Source organism: Embiotoca jacksoni, unplaced genomic scaffold, assembly GCF_022577435.1.
Source record: "Embiotoca jacksoni isolate LCO1_2020_lvr unplaced genomic scaffold, fEmbJac1.0.p SCAF_4, whole genome shotgun sequence".
Classification (NCBI taxonomy): Eukaryota; Metazoa; Chordata; class Actinopteri; family Embiotocidae; genus Embiotoca; species Embiotoca jacksoni.
Window position 1 is genome coordinate 17,012,217 of NW_027185392.1, and position 20,400 is coordinate 17,032,616.

General features: G+C 42.1%; 1 protein-coding gene across 1 annotated transcript; it reads left to right on the plus strand.

Moving 5' to 3' along the window:
* Positions 1-737: 737 nt before the first annotated feature.
* Positions 738-18,254, plus strand: ern2 (endoplasmic reticulum to nucleus signaling 2). The gene is made up of 24 exons (XM_069167653.1): positions 738-1,045; positions 2,658-2,775; positions 2,865-2,898; positions 4,182-4,254; positions 4,339-4,411; positions 4,671-4,793; positions 4,934-5,035; positions 6,269-6,328; positions 6,460-6,676; positions 7,505-7,583; positions 7,787-7,937; positions 8,268-8,419; positions 10,120-10,308; positions 11,578-11,731; positions 11,993-12,097; positions 12,336-12,426; positions 14,403-14,592; positions 14,686-14,782; positions 14,954-15,153; positions 15,403-15,550; positions 15,724-15,851; positions 16,116-16,239; positions 16,320-16,387; positions 16,515-18,254. Exons 1-24 carry the CDS (start codon positions 965-967, stop codon positions 16,695-16,697), a joined length of 2,940 nt encoding a protein of 979 aa, XP_069023754.1. The 5' UTR covers positions 738-964; the 3' UTR covers positions 16,698-18,254.
* Positions 18,255-20,400: the final 2,146 nt, after the last annotated feature.

The window sequence follows — 20,400 nt, forward strand, 5'->3', positions numbered from 1 at the left end:
ACCCACACAGGCTCAGGGAGAACAGGCAAACTCCACACGGAAAGTCCCCAGCCCAGAACTTTCTTGCTTTGAGGTGACAGCAACCACTGCACCACTGTGCTGCCACATTGATAAAAGTAGTAATACCACATTGTAAAAAGATATACAAGAGCTCCATTCACAATTGTATATAAAGTACCAATCTGGGACTACTGCTCAGCTCTTAAAAACATTTGTAAATCTCTGCTTCGGCTGTGGTAGTTTTTGTATTAATACTCGTATATATCTATACTATACTCAACTATTAATTTTAATGCCTAGTCAGTAGGAATATAGGTTTTGTGTGATTCACAGTACCAAGTGTCAGCAGCTGAAGGGGGTAGGAAACAGCTATAGCATCTCTCCCTTAAATATTAAGTGAGTACATTACAGTAATTAAAGTAACTGAAACACAAATGCAGTTCATGAGTGATGTAAAAGTACTTTTCACCAGTGATGTATGTGTTGGAAGTGGAGAGAGAGAAGGACAAATAATGGCGCTCTCCACCACTTTCTATTGCACAAAAAGCCTCTATTATTGCGTTCACGCTTGTCTTGTTGTCAGTTTCCACGTGTTCCAGTCGTTTCTTCATCCCCTCCCCTTCTGTTCCAAACGTCTTTTGTCATTGGCCGAGGCGCCCGTCACTCAGCTCGGAAGGGCCCCGCCCACCTCAGGATCTCTCAGTCCGCTTCCTGACGTCACCGGTTCTGTCCCAACACGGAAATATGGAGTAGTGACAGGAGCGGTTGCGTTGCTGTTGTTATGGATTTAAAGCGGTACTCCTATCTTTAGATTTCACTGCGTTTGCTAAGTACCCGCGCGGCTTTACCGATGTCGTACGCCCGGTCTTAACTTTCTGACGCGGACGCGGTTGCTGGAAATGGAGAGAAAATTGGATCTGTGTTGCTAGTTCAACAGCTTTAGTCCTCCGGGTTGTTTGGAGCCATGAAAGAAAGTGGTTTAGGGGTCATGGGGGCTCTGGGACGTCTCCTGCTGTCTCTTCTCCTGCTGTCCTGGTTGTTTCAGGTACAACTTTGTAACTTTCAGCTGTGTTTCTGTTGTCGTTTTGAGGACTGTTTGTGTCCTGATATTTATCCTCTGCGGAGAGCGCTGCTGGCATCTGTGTCTATTTCAGGCTCCAGGAAAGTGTCCATGATATGACGGAAAGTTTTAAGAGTGTAGCCAGATCACTGGTCAGTCCACATTACCTGGAGAAAGTTAATACGCTGTGTGTGTGCGTGTGTGTGTGTGTGTGTGTGTGTGTGTGTGTGCGTGTGTGTGTGTGTGTGTGAGAGAGAGAGTGCGTGTGTGTGCATGTGTGTGAGTGTGCGTGCGCGTCTTGATTCAGTGTTTGCCTGGTGTCAACAGAGAGCGGTGGACACACACACACGCACGCACGCACGCACGCACACGCACACACACACACACACACACACACGCACTATACATACAGAGAATTAATTCTTCTGCCACTTCGGGGAACTTTACATTGACTTACTTTAATCTTGCAATGATCTAATTTCAGCCTAAATCAAGGATAATGTAAACCTAACTTTACCTTAAATTGATTCTAACCTCCCTTAACCTTAACTAACATACTTAATGCTAATCCTAACCATAGCCTTAACCTTAACTACCACTTCCTAATCCTAATCCTAACCATAGCCTTAACCTTAACTACCACTTCCTAATCCTAATCCTAACCATAGCCTTAACCTTAACTACCGCCGTAATTTAAACCGAACTTTATCTTAATTTGAATCTAATCTCTCCCAACCTTGACTACCACTTCCTAAACCTAAGGCTGAATTTAAACCTAAATTTACCCTAATTTAAACCTAACTTTGCCATAATCTTAATTTAAACCAATTCTCACCCTAAGCCTAATGTGAACCTAACCAAACCATAACCTAAATTAAACCTAACTTTACCAAAACCTTAACTACTACTTCCTAAACCTCGTCCTAACCCTGACCTTTACTTTAAACCTAATCTTAACCTGAGGCTAACTTTACCCTAATTTAACTTAAACCTACCTTTGCCATAGCTTTAACTTAACCATACTAACCCGAACCTTGAACCAAGTCTTCACCCTAAACCACGTTTGCTCATGTTAAGAGGCCTTTGCATGTTTGCACCCCGAAGGAAAATCAAGTCCACGCAGATTGCACACGCACATTTCTACGCCCATGACATGAGGAATAGAAATACACACAGACAGACGCACACATGCAGACAAACACACACACGCAGACAAACACACACACGCAGACAAACACACACACACGCCCTCAGCATACGCTGTAGTGGCGAGAGGGCAGCGAGAACAAGGATATCCTGCTCAATGAGAAACAGTACCGGGCCCAACGATCAACCCCTGACGGACCGGACACACCCACTCACATAAACACACACACACACACACACACACACACACACACACACACACACACACACACACACACACACACACACACACACACACACACACACACACACACACACACACACACACACACGCGCGCTGTCGCCCAGCTATGCTGAAATGTTGGACATATGACACGACCGACCTCCCTGTCAGACAGCTGGCCTCAAGCGTTTCTCTCTCTTCCTCTCTTTTTCTCTGGCGACCCGTCAGGTTGGAGGGGTCAGATCAGTCACCCTCCCAGAGTCCCTCCTGTTCGTCTCGACCCTGGACGGCAGTCTGCACGCCGTCTCCAAGCAATCAGGAGACATCAAGTGGACCTTAAGAGAAGGTTCATAAACACAGACGTCAACACTGTTAGCCGATATTTATTTCATTTTTAAACATTGTTCACAAGATGTATATTTTTAATTCTTTCAGACCCCATCATTCAAGTGCCCGTCTACCTCACGGAGTAAGTAGCACACACACACACATACACCTGCATGTGCACACAGGGCTTCTTTGTTTGAAGTCACTCTGTGGTAGATTTACATTCGTGTTTAGGACCATAGTCCTGCTGCATCATCCGAGTTCTTCTGAGCTCCATCTGGACAGTGACGGTGATCCCGTAAGATATCTTCATGAGTTCAGGGATTCACTTTTCCCTCGACGATGGTAAGCTGTCCAGGCCCTAAAGCAGCCTCAAATCATGATGCTCCCTTCACTGTCCTTTACCTTTGAGATGATGGTTCTTTGATGCAGTGTCCTTTTTACCCCAAACATTGTGCCACGTGCCCCCCCCCCCCCCCCAAAAAAAAACCCAACAACAACAACTCAACCGTAGTTTCATTTGTACACGAAACAATTTCTCACTAGTTTTGGGGAACTTTCACTGTGATGTCTTTTCCATGGACACCATGCATCCAAGCACTGGGATTTGCAAATGAGCAGTCCGTGTTGTTCTTTTGCAGTCATCTCACTTAGTCGGATGCCCACTGCTAGGAAGAGAGGCCGAAGTACTAAATCGTTTCCATTTATTGGACAGTTTGTGTCGCTGTGGACTCATTATTCAAGGCTACCAACTCAATTGGTGAACAAGGACTGTCATTTCAATTTAGTTATTTCTTTTTCACCCACATAGACCTTGTGAAGCAAATATCAAAAATCCATTGTAAATACTTACTGATTTTCTTTTATATATGTGTGTAGGTGATTAGTGTGCTGTTCCAAAAGATAACATTTTTGATAGCAAGATCCACTTTGTCTCCACTTTTCAGTTTAATTTGTTTTATGTGTTGGAGGTAAACATGTTGCAGGTGTTCTCATGCAGCTTGTTCTTGGAATTGGGCTCCATCAGAAATGAGCCAACTTGTATATTTATGAGATTTTGCTATCAGATTGTTTTCCACCTTTGCACAAATCAACAGTTATGAATCACTTCTGATCTCCTTCGTTTAAGGCATGGATCACATCAACAGAGGCTTCCCATGAATACAAAATAGAAAATGTTTGAATTAGTCAAACCCAAACCTCCATTCTTGTTTCATCGAGAGGGCTCCAGCTTTTCTAACTCCTGACTCCATCTAGCATTTGTTGATGTCATTATGTTTGAATGATGTATTAAATATGGACATGAGCGGATCAATGATGTCTGTCTTATTAGTTAAAACAGATCGTGTTTGTTCATAATTGAAACATAGATGATCCAAATGGTTCACTGTATGATTTAATCATATACATGTGTGTTTTACGTAGGCCAGGTTTTCTCCCAGACCCCAATGATGGCAGTTTGTATGTACTCGGTGGAAAGCACAAGGAAGGCCTGATGGTGAGGACTGCTGCATGTGTGTGTTTGTGTAATGTTGTGTGTGTGTTTTCATTTTATGACTGCATTGTTTTGATGCGTCTGCAGAAACTGCCTTTTACCATCCCAGAGCTGGTTCAGTCAGCTCCCTGCAGAAGCTCAGATGGCATACTCTATACAGGTCAGACAGTGTGTGTGTGTGTGTGTGTGTGTGTGTGTGTGTGTGTGTGTGTGTGTGTGTGTGTGTGTGTGTGTGTGTGTGTGTGTCTGGGAGACTGAGATGTGCAGGGAAATATATTTTCTGACTGTGAGATAGACAGTTGTCATAAAGGACATAAATCTTTGACATACCTCATTTCTGTTGGTTAATAATTTTGTATATGTGTGTGTGTGTGTGTGTGTGTGTTTGTGTGTGTGTGTGCGTGTGCATGTACATGCAGGTAAAAAGCAGGATGTGTGGTTTGTAGTGGATCCTGAAACAGGTGAGAAGCAAACCAGTTTAACCACCTCCTCCTCCGAATCCATCTGTCCCAACACTCCTCTGCTCTACATCGGACGCACAGGTACGTCACAGACAACTGCACAATGGCGTGAATGAGTGTGTGTGTGTGTGTGTGTGTGTGTGTGTGTGTGTGTGTGTGTGTGTGTGTGGGGTGGGGTGGGGGGCCTTTAATGTTTACGAGCCGCGCTGTTTGTTTTCCAGAGTACGTGGTTACGATGTTTGATACAAAGACACAAGAGCTTCGATGGAACGCGACGTACAACGATTATTCTGCTCCTCTGTACGATGAAAAGCAAGATTACAGTACGTCCCTGCACGCACATTCATTTACACAAAGTTTTATCGCTCGCCGAACTGACGAAACGGCATTAGAGCATTAAAGGACAGAAAAACGGTGTCTTTGGACAGCTGTTCATCAAGGAAAGGTGTATTTGAGGTTAATGAGTATGATGAGAAAATACACTATTGTTGACTCCCATCACTAAAGTACAACATTTAAGTCAGTTAACAAGTTAACTTTAATTTGTCTAGCTGCTATTTCTAAAGCTGAGATCATGCTTTTACCATCAATGTCTTAGTTGTTCATGAAGGAGTTGTTTCTTTTTGTTTGATTGTTTGACAATATCTTAAAACATTTTAATTGATGTTTTTAACATTGGGATATAAAGTATTTTTAAACAGTTCATTCATAACTACTTTATGCCTACATTTACCTTAAATATAATTTGTATTTGCATTTATTGATCTATCAATGTATGTATTTATTCATTTATTTTAGATTTTGGCTATTCAATTCAATTCAATTCAATTCAATTCAATTTTTTTATATAGTGCCAAATCACAATTTAGGGTATTTCATGGCACTTAACACATTAAAGTCCTTACAGCAGAACTTTACAACATTAAACAGAGAAACTCAACAATTCAACAATTCCCACATAAGCTAGGAGGGAAAAACTCCTCTTTAAGGGAGAAAAACCTCCAACAGAGGGAAGGAAAAACTCCCTCTTAACAGGAAGAAACCTCCGACAGAACCAGGCTCAGAGGTGGGCGGCCATCTGCCTCGACCGGTTGGGGTGAGAGGAGAGCAGAGAGAGAAAAGGACAGCATAGAAATACAATACTGAACTGTTGGTGGGCCCGAATATCACAGAGCAGAGACATCAGAGACATCGGCAAAAGAAAGAACAGTCCTGCATGGCTACTGCACTTTATTGAAGAACAAAAATTATGTGTACAACTCCTGTATCTCATGGTTGTCCATCATTGTGTATTTTGATACAGTTAAAATATAGATTTTGCCAAACATTTAAGAGACATTTAAAAGACAAATTTTGTGGATTGTGCAACCTTTTTGGAGGCATATTCTTTTTTAATAATATGTAGTTTAATGACTGTATGACAAGTGGTCAAAGAATGAGCACTGCAAAGAATGAGGGATTCACCAATGAACATAAAATCCCAAAGAATATGTTGGAAAAAGTTTGAGTGCATCTCCACCTCCAAATTTAACCTGCTGTACCTGCTTTCCCTCCAGAAATGGCCCATCTGGTTTCAAGTGGTGATGGCCTCGTTGTGACAGTTGACAGAGAGACAGGTAGGGGGAGATGTGTGGTTTGTGCTATGCGAATATTTGATCGCCTTTATATGTGTGAGCGGTTGATGCGTTTCTTAATTTTCAACTCCGCCCTCCAAGCAGGTTTGTAAGTGTTGCGTTGTGATTTCCAGGTGACGTCTTGTGGAGTCAGAACTACGGTTCGCCCGTCATAGGGGTCTACCTGTACTCCGGGGACTCGCTGAGACACGCCCCTCACCTGTCCCTCGCCATGGAAACGCTACGCTTCCTCACCTTCTCCTCTGCCACCGACGAGACAGACGCACACTCCACTCTGAAGTGGAGCTATCAGTTTGTAAAGGAGCAAGCCAGCGCGCAAACACAACTAGTGTAAGAGAAATTGTGCACTCTCAGGGTCCTGCATGCACACGGAAGAATAGACGCCTGTTTTGTTCACCGCTGAGGGGAAATCCTCTGCTTCGGTTCCTTCTGAATTGTTATTTATTGTAACGAGAAAACTCTTAGAAAGCTCATAAAGCTCAGCCCAACTTGCAGTTATACCCATGTTGTTTATGCACATGCTTCAGATTCACTTGATAATTGAGTCTTCTCATAAATGTAACTAACAGCATGACAGATGCCCAGATTTGCTGAGCCTTTTTTTTTTATCAGGATACTGCAGGTTAAATTATCACATTTTAACTTGCTACAGGTGACAAAAATCCCCAGACTCAAACTGCCGATGCTGCGGCTCATGGTTGAACTTAACACTGAAAGCATTTTGTCATCTAGGGTTTATTTAGGGTTTATTGGGTAGCAACAGTTAAAGAAACAGACAGAAATCATGAGGACAAAGCCACCAGTATGACGTGCAGCAAAGGTCCTAAGGTGGAAGTGAACCAGAGCACTTTCCCAATTTGGTATACATTTTTTAAAAGGTCAAATGTCACATGTTGTGTATATGTTGTGTCATATGATTTTAAGGATCACCTCAAAAAAATATTTTCTTTACCAGTGGCATGAAAATTCCATTTTCAGATTGAAAATGAAGTTTGTGTCTTAGATTTACAATTGTCAAATAAACCAAATAATATATGATCCTAAAACTCCGTATCATAAAAAATGTTGTGTACAGCTATACAAACAGGCAAGCAGCTACAACAATTAAAAACCAATTTCATTAGCCGAAGAAATAACCCAGCTTTTTTTGTTTTTAAGACCGACTCTCTACGTAGGAAAATTAGACTCTCACCTCTACGCCTCGACTTCCCTTGTCCACCACGGAGTCTCGCTAGTGGTGAGTTCAAATATATAATACATTTTTATTATTGGCAAGTTTCCTCTAACATCCACCTCTGAAATAATTATCCTTCTGATTTCACAGAACACTCATACAGTATATCAGATCAGGTTTATCAGAGAGTAAGGAGCGGATAATTATCGAGTTAATGACGAGGTAGCTGATACTTGACTGGTTTGTGCTTTTTGTTGCCATGGCAGCCTCGGGGACTGGCCTTGGCACGGATTGAAGGTCCAGTGACGGTGGGGGTGACGGTCAGAGAGAGAGGGGAGTGCGAGATCACACCATCCACCGATGTGCGCTATCCGCCAGGGAGCACAAACAGCCAGAAAAACCACTGGCTGCTGATTGGTAAGCGCAATCGGACACGCTCGGCTTACGCAGATAGTTCACCTCAGCTGCTGATCCATTAATGTGTCAAATATGAAGAAATATACATTTAAACTTCTCAGATGAGCTTTCAATAAACACACCTACAACAACAGCAAGTAAATATGAATATGAGTAAAAAATGGCACTTCCAAATCTCAGAGAATCAAGCTTCTGTCATTTTTTTTTTAACTTTATCTGAACCTTAAAATAACAAGTAACTTTGTGCAGAGAAACTGCTGCTCTTAAAGAAATCCCAATTCTGAATTCAGCTGTAAATGCATTGGATATCTGTGTGTCCCTGTGCTGTAGGTCACCATGAGCTCCCTCCACTCGCTCACACCACCATGCTGAGGGATTTTCCAGTCACCCTGCAGCACTCTGGTGAAGCGGTCATCCCCCCTCGATCGCCAGCGTCCTCTGCCTCCCCAGTCTCTCCCTCCTCCTACTACCGTCAGCGCTACGTGAGTGATAGCAACTTCTGTGTCACGACTGAAGTCGACACCTGAGGGGCCATAAATTACGCAAATGGAATCAGACTATGATTCTTTTCAATCAGGCCATTACTATCCATTATATGCTTCAAGCTGCGCCAGAGACCAAAGAATTGACGTCATAAATGTGATGGAAATCATGGAGATGAGGTGAAGAAAGTAGAGGAGACCGACTTGGGTGTCAACGCAGATTTGTTTATGGAGCCAATTTCCTGCCAAAATCTAACAAACAAACAAAACCCTGTTTTATAAATGCCCTATAATTCACTAAGGAACACAGCGTGGTTTGCAAATACAAAACGCCATTAACAAACTCATGCGTTATGTTTTGCAAATAAAAAAACGTACCTTTTAAACAGATACAACTACAAATTAATACTGCAAGCAGTGATATGAGAGCCTTCGCTCGGTGCACGTTGGGGAGCTGGCGGGTCGGGGCCGCCGGCTCCCCGACGTGCAGCGTCTCCAGCAGGGGGCGCTATGACTATGAGCGAATATTACCATACAGGTGTCTTCAGGGCAGGACTGTTATCAAAGATGTAATGTTTGAGGAAGATCGGAATATCTACATTTGTACAGTTACTTGTAGTTTCATGGCGAGACGCTCAAAATGGCCGCCACGCCACGGGCACACCGATCGACGAAAACAAATTCATGATGCCGAGACACTTTTTGTTACATCTCGGTGTGATACACAAGTCCAACGAATTTGGTGCATGTAGGAGTAACTAGTTGCCAGGGCTGCAGTTTAGGGGGCGCTAGCGAGCCATTTGGCCACGCCCACTTGCAAAACACAGTTGTATCGTCTCTCCACGCCGGATGTATGTGCCACATTTCATGAGGTTTCAAGCATCCTCTGACCTTAAACATCAACTTTCTGTGTCACCGAAACATCAAACTTTGCCGCATCGCCATGGCGATGCTCTTTGACAAAGTCAAACTAAATTGTCAATATATCATTAACCACATGTTTAGGCTATTCTGACCCCATTTTAGGTTCATGTGATCAACCAGCTCGATGACGCAGGTGGAAGTATGAAATATTTAATTTCCAGTTGCCACCAGAGGGCGCTCGAGAAAGCGGAGGAGTTCGACAAAATACAACATGTGCGAATCGCCAAAAACGGCGACTAAATTCAAAATGGCGGAGTTCCTGTTGAGTTGACGTAATGGTGCAATGTAACTTTTTTGTACGTCTCGCTGTGATACACATGTCCACCGAATTTCGTGCATGTAGGTAAATGTGGCCGCTGGGGCATCTGTGTAGGGGCCGCCAGTGAGCCATTTGGCCACGCCCACTCGCGACTCCACTAAAATAAGATTTCGCCGGGAGACATGCGTGTACCAACTTTCATGAGTTTTTGAATACGATAAAACCTCCAAAAATGCAGTTCCTTACGGAGAAAAACAAGGAACGAAAAGAATTATAATTCCTGAGATAACAATAGGGCTTTCGCACCATCGGTGCTCGGGCCCTAAATATGCTTTGTTTGTTTGTAAGGTTTTGGCAGTAGATTAGCGCCATACGTAGATTATCAAAGGCCTCTTTAAGAACCACTTTGACCTCAAACCGCTCTACAAAAAACAAAACAAGATGGAAACACAGATTTGGCAAAAAAGTGACTCCTCATATTTCTATTGTTTCTTCTCGCTGTGCTTGTGTCCTTCAGTTTCAGACAGTTCCTGGTAGCCATAGCGACAGTGATACTATCAATGGAAGGGCTGGTGGGAAGTCATCAGGACAGGATCAGAGGCCAGCCATCGTGCGGCCTGTGTACATGACTCAGGACTACCTGACGCTGGCTGTCCTGACATTGCTGCTGGGAGGATGGCTTGCTTTCATGTACACGTATCCCATCGTGAGTTTATGTGGATTAAAGTGCAGCTTTTCAGGTTTCATCTTCAAAGGAGAAGTGTTTGAAATACGTGTATTTACATGAGATTGACACCACTCTCATATAACAGATATGTAGCCACAGCCAGCAAGTTAGTTTACCTTAGCATAGAGACTATAAAAGGGGGAAACAGCAAATTACATAATGTTTTTTTAATCCGCACAAAAAGCCCAAACTGTTCGGGGGGGAATTTATGGCTTTATCTGAGTTACATGCCAGGGCCAGTGGTATCAATATTCTCTCTCTCTCTGCAAGAAAGACCTTCAGCATTTTTCCAAACTGATTCACTTTTCATCTAGATGTGCAAACAAGGTACTGACACTAAAAGAATATTTCCTTTTTTAGCTGCTGTTTACGTGTGTAGGCGGAGGAATCAGTAGTTTGGGTTAAAGCAAGAGATTAACAGTTTTTCCACTTGAGTAAAAAGTTAAAGCTTAAATCTCATTAATATACAACTTTTTTTGTGGCTGCGTTTCAGTTTGAAGCAAATGAATAAATATATTTACTCATAGATTTCTTGCCAGATACAGTTACTTATATTGCAGCCGTTATTATGTCACACCACCGTAGCACACATCATTATCAGGACATCAAGGCCTCGCAGTGGTTTAATAACTTAATCACAGTATATGATCGACACATCATATTCACAACAAAGCTTTTCCCTCCAGACTCACTGATCTCATTAGATGTTATTGCATCTTCTTGATTACATATTCATAGTAATCAATAAGCAATATTAAATGAATTTGTAGGTAACAATTTCGCACAATATTTTGTGATTTACAGTGTGATAAAGATGCTGTGTTTCCGAGCCTGCATGTGCTTTGGTTACAATATGAAACTCATTAATATCACCAATGTGGCACATGAAGAAAATCATTTCATAGAAAGATTTTCAAATTCATGCATTCATAAGCTCATCTAATGGAGCATTAATTGTTACTAAAATATTTATGGGCCGACATACATGTTCAGTTGGCTCTTTTTTTTTTGTTTTTATTTGTTTTTGGGGGCAGTTTTCTTTCACTACATCTGGACTGAATTGAATTTTCTGTGTTTTATTGACAATTGCAGCTGTGTTGCAAAGAAATGTTTTCTAATCTTATCGTCTTTCTCAAAAAGTTCTTTATTTATTCATCCGCTCCAGGGTTCCCCATATTTACAGCAGACTTTGAACTCCCCCCCTCTAACAGCTTTTAATGTGGTCTGTGTCTGTGTGTGTTTCTCCAGCGTGCAGCACAGCAGCTCAAAGCTCAACGGCAGCTGGAGGAGGCTTTTGAATCTCGTCTGCAGCGCATGCAGACAGACATGCAGAGCAACATTCAGACTGTGACCTTAGGTCCTTTAGACGCGATCCTTTCAACTGACACGAATGTCTCCAGTGGTACGTAACCAAAAATAAATGTCTCTATTATGTTGTCCTGTATTTAATGATGTGATCGAGCTCTATTATTTACCATTTTTCTTTCCATCACATTTGGGAAATGAAGGGTTGTTAAAATCAATTTTGTAGTGTTGAAGATGTAATCTTCTCAAAGCATAAAGTATGTTATTCATTCCTTGATTAAACTGGGTACAGACAAAGCTCGTTCTATTACTGCACGAGTCCCATTCATGCTGTATATCTTTACTTTTCTTTATCTAGACTCCCCTCCTGGATCTGCTGACCCCCCACCGAGTCCTCACAGTCAGAGCAGCAACCTCTCAGATGAAGATAAAAATGGCACATCTGGACTCAAACCCACAGCAGGTAAGACACCAAACTGTGTCAAGTCAGGTTTATTTGTACAACCCAATATCTTAAATCACAAATTTACCTCAAGGGGCCTTAAAGTTCATACAGCATAGAATAATCCTCAACCTCTCAATGTGGATGAAGAAAAACTACCCAAAAAACTGGGCATGGGGAAATAAATCTTTATCTGTCCTGCACCTTCAAGATGAGATGAATTCCTCTTCGCCTCCGTCTTTATTTCTGCCTCTTTCAGAAGGAAACAGTGAGGAGGTGCACGTGGGTAAAATCTCCTTCAACCCCTCTGAGGTGCTTGGACACGGCACGGCGGGAACCTTTGTCTTCAGGTACAGTATGTGTAATATTAACAAAACCCTACTGCAGCTGTTAGTGGAACAGACCTTAGTCAAAGGACTGCATCAGAGGATTTGCATGTTTTAGATCATTAGTGCAAAGACTTCACTTTTCTGTCAAAGATTATTTGAAGGATATTATAAAACTGGTTTCCTACCATCCAAAAAAAAAAAAATCCTGGAGCAGTATATACTTCTACAGTGTAGGAAGTGAGACTCCCAGGCACCACCACCAACAAACATTACAGCCCTTTGTATTCTTTGAAAGAATTTTCCATATTTCTGCGTGAATATGACCTAAAACACCTAAATGTTGATGAAGAAAACTCAATAAAAGTTGACAGATTGGTGAGACCAAACTCTTTTCAACTTTTTTTTAAGGTCCTCAGAAATCTGTTATGATACGCTTCCACAACCTTGTTGTGAAGCTCAGACTTACATCGATTTGTATTACATACAATTAATCTGCTATTAGAGGGTTGATTAAGTTTTTCCACTCAGATAATTAACATTGGATCATTTTATTCAATAAATAAATGACCAAGTAATTTTTTTTTTGATATCATTTGTTTGATTGGGTTCTCTTTATCTACTTTTAGACATTAGACATTAGACTTTAGACATTTTTGGTCATAATTATGCAGAAAATTCTGAAGGGTTCACAGACTTCCCAGAACCATTGTATTCATCTCAATTATGGAAGGACCTTATGGCTTCAGGGTGGGCTAACTGCAAAATAACGAACAAAATGGACTGAAGTTGATTGTACAAAAATTACCCATTCTAAAAAACGGCAAGCAGAGATCAGACAGCAAAATGCTACCCACCCCCTCAGATCCCTGGGCTGCTGTAGATAATTGCACGATGCTATTTTCGGGGTTTAACAAATCTGTGGACCACAGCTGACTGACTGGAAGTGGAGAGAGCAGATGCGCTGGGAAAAGCCTCACCTCAATCAGTCAATCAGAGAGTCTCCCCTGTAGGTCCTCACGCTCAGAGCACGGCCACGGCAGATCCACCAGTCGGCACGCAGAGGGGGTTAAAGCCTTGATCTGTCGTAGGTGTCTGACTGTTAAATGGTGTTTTTCCTTCCAGCTGGAGCTCAAGGTTCTGTTGTCAGGGCCTTACTGTGCCGAATCCCGAGATGATTTATGTTCTTCTATATAGATAGAATATAATTGAATTAAATTAAATACAAAATATACAAACACCTTGTCTCTGCGTCATAACAGTTGAAAAAGATGCTTTTGGTCGACAGCTGAATGTCAAATCTTAGACGCAGAGTACGTTTAATATTCATTGCATGACCACAGGAACTATTTTACAGTTCACAGAACGGTAGGAGGGAGTTAAGTTCCTGTAACTCCATTCTGTGGTACTTTTTTAGCTCCTACCTCCGGCTGGTTACTCTTCCCGTTACGATAGGAACACTGATTGGTCGAACACAGGAGCACAGGCAACCGCCATGTTTAAAACACCCTGTATGGTGCTATGAGAATTCACAGTTCCTATTGGCTGTGTGAATGCACACAGAAAAAGGCCTTAGAACCTATTTAGTTCTGGAGGAAACTCTCTGGGAGATAGTTCCTGTCAACAAAGTCCTCAAAACTGTTTGGTGTGAAAAGGCCTGTAAATGATGTCTCCATTCGGCCACAGTAAGGCAGCAATTCAACCATCATTCACTTCATTATTTGCGGTTGTGCTCATCTTACTATGACATGTCAAAATATTAGTGAAAAGATCACATATGAACGGCCTCACTGGCAACGGGTAGAAACTCAAACTGAACACTTGTGGCATGCTTTAAAAAAACGTCAGCGTTAACATACAGAATTCACATCTTAGAGTTATTCACAACAAACATACTTCACTGTGTTGACCAACAAGAGATGAACTATATTGATCTGAACTGCATACATGTACATATGTTCTTAATGTGTTTGGATGTTTTTTTTTTGGGGGGACTTCAGGGGTAAATTTGATGCTCGCCTCGTAGCCGTGAAGCGAATCCTGCCCGAGTGTGTCGAAGTGGCAGAGCGAGAGGTGCAGCTTCTCCGGGCGTCCGACACGCACCCCAACGTCATCCGCTACTTCTGCACAGAGAGGGACCGCCTCTTCACCTACATCGCCATCGAGCTGTGTGCTGCAACCCTGCAACAGGTCGGCACCGTGGGCGTCATTAGCATCTCAGCCTCCGATGTAATTTAAATTCAAACTGAAATATTGGTTTTGATTTCTTTCGGTTCATTGCAGTATGTGGAAGATCCATCTTGCTTTGCTGAGCTGAATCCTATAACTCTGCTGGAGCAGACCATGTGTGGCCTCTCACACCTCCACTCACTCAACATAGGTCAGACACACACACACACACACACACACACACACACACACACACACACACACACACACACAAATGGACAGATACAACCCATGATCACTCACAACAGAACTAGATGGAATTTCAGTTCTTCTTAATCCCCACAGCTTACACAGAACATTTCTTCGTCCTTTCTTCTTCTAGTCCATCGGGACCTGAAGCCCAGAAACATCCTCCTGTCCGGTCCGAGCGCACTGGGTCGGGTCCGAGCCGTCATCTCGGACTTTGGACTCTGCAAGAAGATCCCAGACGGTCGGTGCAGCTTCTCGCTGCGGTCTGGAATACCGGGAACTGAAGGGTGGATAGCTCCCGAAGTGCTGCGAGATACTCCTGGAAATAAACCGGTAGAATGCGCGCACACACACACACACACACACACACACACACACACACACACACACACACACACACACATTCAAATTCACATCCATTACATTACTTTTTCATTTAGCTGACGCTTTTATCCAAAGCGATTTACAATAAGTGCATTTCAAAATGACTACAGTGAGAAAAACGTTTTTACCCCTGTTTTCGAGTCCTATGACGTTCAAACGGTCTTTAGTTTTCAATTGTTTCTCCTCTTGTCTGTTCAGACAGCAGCTGTGGACGTGTTCTCAGCAGGCTGTGTGTTTTACTACGTGGTCAGCAGGGGGCAGCACCCCTTCGGCGATGCTTTAAGACGACAGGCCAACATCCTGTCAGGAGAATATTCCCTCTCACATTTTATGGAGGATATACACGGTGAGCGGGATGAACACGCCTGTGTCCCAATCATTATAGCATACGGAAAATAATCCATGCCTTCATGATTTTACACTGTTACAACTGCAAGAAGAAGAATCAAATCACACTGGGACATTAAAAAAAAGAGACAAGACTAATCTGACCACAATGTTTGTATCTCTGTTCTCCAGATGATGTCATAGCACAGGATCTGATTGAGCAGATGATCAGTCCTTTCGTGGACTTACGCCCCTCGACCGCCTGTGTGCTCAAACATCCGTTCTTCTGGAGCCCAGAGAAGCAGCTGCTCTTCTTCCAGGTGTGTTAAGTCAGTTCTCAGTGGTCATTTGTACAGCTCGTTCTCCAGTTATAAAACGTTCACATCTGTCGGGGCTACTTCTTTATATTATTTCCTTCTGCTTTAAAATACCCAGCTAGATGTTTATTTTTAAGTTTGTAATAATCAAGAGTGTGAGTATATACATGGCTGGTGTAGTTTTTCCTGTTCCCTCTCTGCATGGCCTCTCATCTCTGTCAACTCTACGAATTTTTTTTTTTTTTTTTTTTTTTTTTGTGAATAAAGGACGTGAGCGACCGCATAGAGAAGGAGCCGTCAGAAAGTCCGATTGTGGTCAGACTGGAGACTGACGTCAGAGCAGTGGTTCGAGCCAACTGGAGGCTGTACATCTCCGAGCCTCTACAGTCAGGTACACGCACACAAACACACAGCACCGCTCAACAAGCCCCTCCACGGTCTTTAAACCTGCTTCTTCCGTGTGCACTCCAGACTTGAGGCGGTTCAGGACGTACAAAGGAAACTCGGTTCGAGACCTGCTCAGAGCCATGAGGAATAAGGTCAGCTCGCCATGCTTCCGTCACGTCTGTTTGATTCATGTACAAGCAGAAACATTTTGACACACTCGGTTTGACCTTTTTCTTTTCTTTTTTTTTTTTTTGCATCTGTGCATTATGAATGTTCCAGAAGCATCACTACCACGAGTTGCCACCGAAGGTGCAGGAGACGCTCGGCGAGCTGCCCGAGGGCTTCGTCAGCTACTTCACCTCGCGGTTCCCACGGTTACTGATGCACACACACGCTGCTCTGCACATCTGTGCCCATGAGAGACTGTTCCACCCCTACTATCTGCCCCCTAATGCCAAATAGCTCTCCTACGCCGTAAACAAGTGAAGGACATCCCTGACAGTAACCCGTTATTGCTTTTGTAAAGCCCATACTGTTTTTTTGGGGGAACTTACAGCTGTGTAAAAGTTTTTATATGCCTCGGGTTGTTTTACAAATCAAATTTATTCTATTTTGCTCTTTCCTCCACAGAGGCTGAACACATTTGTATTAATAATAGAAAACGTTTTAAACTACGTCTTAATGAAAACACTCCCTGGTGTGTGGCCTCCGGAGAGACACTTTTATCTGAATTTGTTTTGGATAAATGAAACTAAATAAGATAAGAAATGATATAAAAATTTAATATATAAAAACTTCATGAACATTTTCTTCGAACTAACTAACAACAAACTGAAAACATAACCTCTTTGACAGTGGGAATAATTTTATATTGCATGAGAATAAAACATTTTACATAGAATAAATACACGGAGCATAATTAAGGAGTGTTTGCTGAAGTACTGCACTCGTCTTGTGTCACAACCAAAGCTGCTCACATCTCAAGTTCAGGTTGTCGATTACAGGTTGAAACTCAGAGAGCCAATTACACCTGATAATAGATCTAAATGAAACCTTGTTTGAATTTAATTTTGAGTGTTGAATTAGGTGCACAAACTTTGTCGCAGCACTGTAAGTAACACCGAATGTTTACAGCTGGTTTCCTAAAAAAAAATAAAGCGAGCGTTGCTGTTACCAGTTTCGTGTTACAAGGCTGCGTGTCACAGAAGAAGTCCCTGCTGTCTGTTTAAGTAGTTAGTCACACAGTTCACATCTTAGCACTTCAGTGAGTGGAGTTTATATACCATGTATGGCTTCTTCCCTGCTTCCTGTTTCTGCTTCTCTTTGCTCGTCTGTACAAAGTGCTAAACACTCCTCGGTATTGACCTGCTGTTTGTTTGTACTTGGTGTGTTTGTGTCTGGAACCTGCACTGCTGAAGGTAGCTACACTGACTTTTACTCAGCCGTGTTGTTCAGTAAAGGTGGCACACTGAGCATCATAGTCATATATCATTAGAGCAGGTTAAAATGTGGGTAATGTTGGGTATGCTGTGAAAATCGGATTCATGACCAGTGTGAGGGGGGCAGAGGTGTAGAAATGGACGGTGGATCGCCCTTCTGATTTGAAGTTAAAGACATCTGAGGACAATTTTAAATTGTTGACTCATTTTGAACTGAGCTGCAGTTGTGTGTTACTGGATCACCACTCCTGAATGTCGACATTTCTACAAGAAATGTTACTGAATTCTCTGTGACTGTGATGAAGGTTATTTTATAGTTATGGTTTTATAGTTATAAGAATGAATGACGAAGAATCCAACTTTTGTACTTTTGTTTTTTGAACGACTGAATTAAATTGATGCTTTGGGTGTGCCAAAGAACCAAGCACAAGTCTCGTCTTCAGTTTTGTAAGCAAACTAAGATTATAGTCGGTGTTGACGTCTTTCTTACGCCGCTGTAATAACCTGTAAACCCACCTGAGTGTGTGACAGTAGTAAAGGTAAGGCTTAAAGGTAAAATAAAAATAACCTTAAAAACTTACTTTAAAGGCTTTGAATACATATTTTCTCAACTAGCATCTCAATGTGAACAGTCTGGTCTTACATAAGCACACATTTCTGCCAAAATTAGAACCGTTTGGGTTATTACTTTTATAGCACATTTCCGTTTAGCCCTGCCGAGAAACATTGAGGGGAATTTCAATAGATTCACAATAACAGATGTGGCACTTAATAAATCCAATGATATATTTATCTTGTTAGTGTGACCCATCAGTGACTTCAGTCTGTTTGATTTTTCCACAAAGATTGCATCTACCACACTGGAAGCATCTTTCGGTTTGACGTAATACCCAAATCATCTCGGTCTCTGGAGGCTCCAGTTGTGTGGCCCGTTACCAACTTATGACGGGCCTCTTTTTAGCAGGGCTTTTTGTGGAAGGGTCACACTGGAGGATTTGTCCATTTATTATAGACGATCTTAATTTGGTCGGCTTCAGTACTGAAACAATTCACAAACAAGTTTTCTCACAGACAAAGTTTTTTTTTTTGGTAATATATCAGACTTTTTGACATTTTTCATTACAAAGCCGACACAGACATTCAATTCTCTCAACGGTTTATGCTGGTGTAAAGATTCTACTTTTGAGCAAGTGTGAATTATTGTACTCACAATTTTTAAATCTCAGCAGGTGTAACAGACTTAGAAAACGCTGCTTCGCATTTATTGTTATTTACCTATTAAACGTTGAAAGGCAAAAAAATGGTGCAGAACTTCTCTTATACCCCCAGAGGGAGACGTCGGCCTGGAAGTATTGCCGAGGAAGCAGGCACATAGAATATTCATTGGTGCCTAAATTGTTTTCATGCATTAGATCTGATTGTTATAAGAGTTGTAAAGTAACAGTTTAAGTTATTTGCATATGTATTTTTTTATTTATCATATTCTAAACATGTAAATATGTTTGTTCTCTTACGTTCATCATCCCCTGATTAACAATCTGCCTCTTGAAGAGGCGTCCTGTAGAGCAGATACGATGTCAGACACCAGTTAATTCCACTGTCAGTGTGAACTAAAACAGAAGTGATTTAATGATGTGACGACCCGGGGTGCAGCGATGTCTCATGGCCAAATCATCAGCTAATGAACCTCTAGTTGTTTATATTTTACTGTATGATTCAGTCGTTTGGTCAGTCTTCGTGTGTGTGTGGGTGTGTGTGTGTGAGGGGGAAGGTGGGGGGTTGGGGGAGTACTTGGCTCATTATTAAATATCAGAGTTCAGCTGTAGGTCCAATCCAAACAGCCGTAGGGAAACATCAGCTTAACCGGAGTCATGAGACCAAACTCACAAACACACATGCAGCCGTATACACACTCAAACCCACAGATAACAAATAAACGTGTGTGTGTGTGTGTGTGTGTGTGTGTGTGTGTGTGTGTGTGTGTGTGTGTGTGATGGCACTCAGGTCTGCGTAGACCAGCCAACAGACTTTTAGGAAGTTTCACTCTCTCTAATGCAAAACAAGTAATACATAATATGACCAGTCGATCACAAGTCGAAAAAGCTGATTAAATCTAGACAAGCTGAGCCACTCGGAGGGGTGTTGCTAGAATCTAGGAAGGATAACTAGGTGGTCGCCTGGCATTGTGGGTAGTTGTCGAAACGTACAAAGTTGTTGAAATAATGTTTGTGGTGGTTTCTGTGGTGAACGGTTGCCGAGATATTTAGGGTGTTATCGGCACTAGGCAGTTGGTATGTGACTGCTAAAGGGTTGCTATAATATCGTTGATTTACATGTAATGCTGGAGTGTCACCGTGGTTTTATTAGGTGGTTACAATAACGTTTTAAAAGAACATAGCAGGTTATGTGCAAAAGTACATTGAGCCTTTACAGGTGGTTACTAATGGATTTCTATCCTCTTTAGAGGTGTTGATAAGAGGCTGCTCTGGTGTGGAAGGAGTTTCACCTTTTTTTTTTTTTTTGCCTCACTACTTCATAACTTTTGGACTGGCAGCATTTGTTTTGTGTGTGGAAACAGAACTTTTAAATTGATATTGATAACCAACATCTGTCAACTTCAGGCCAGATAAACGTCAGTTGGACTGGACAGCTCCAAAGTGACAATGATCAGCATTAAACACTAATTTTACACCATGTTTTCAAGTCAATCTCCAGTCAGTGATACA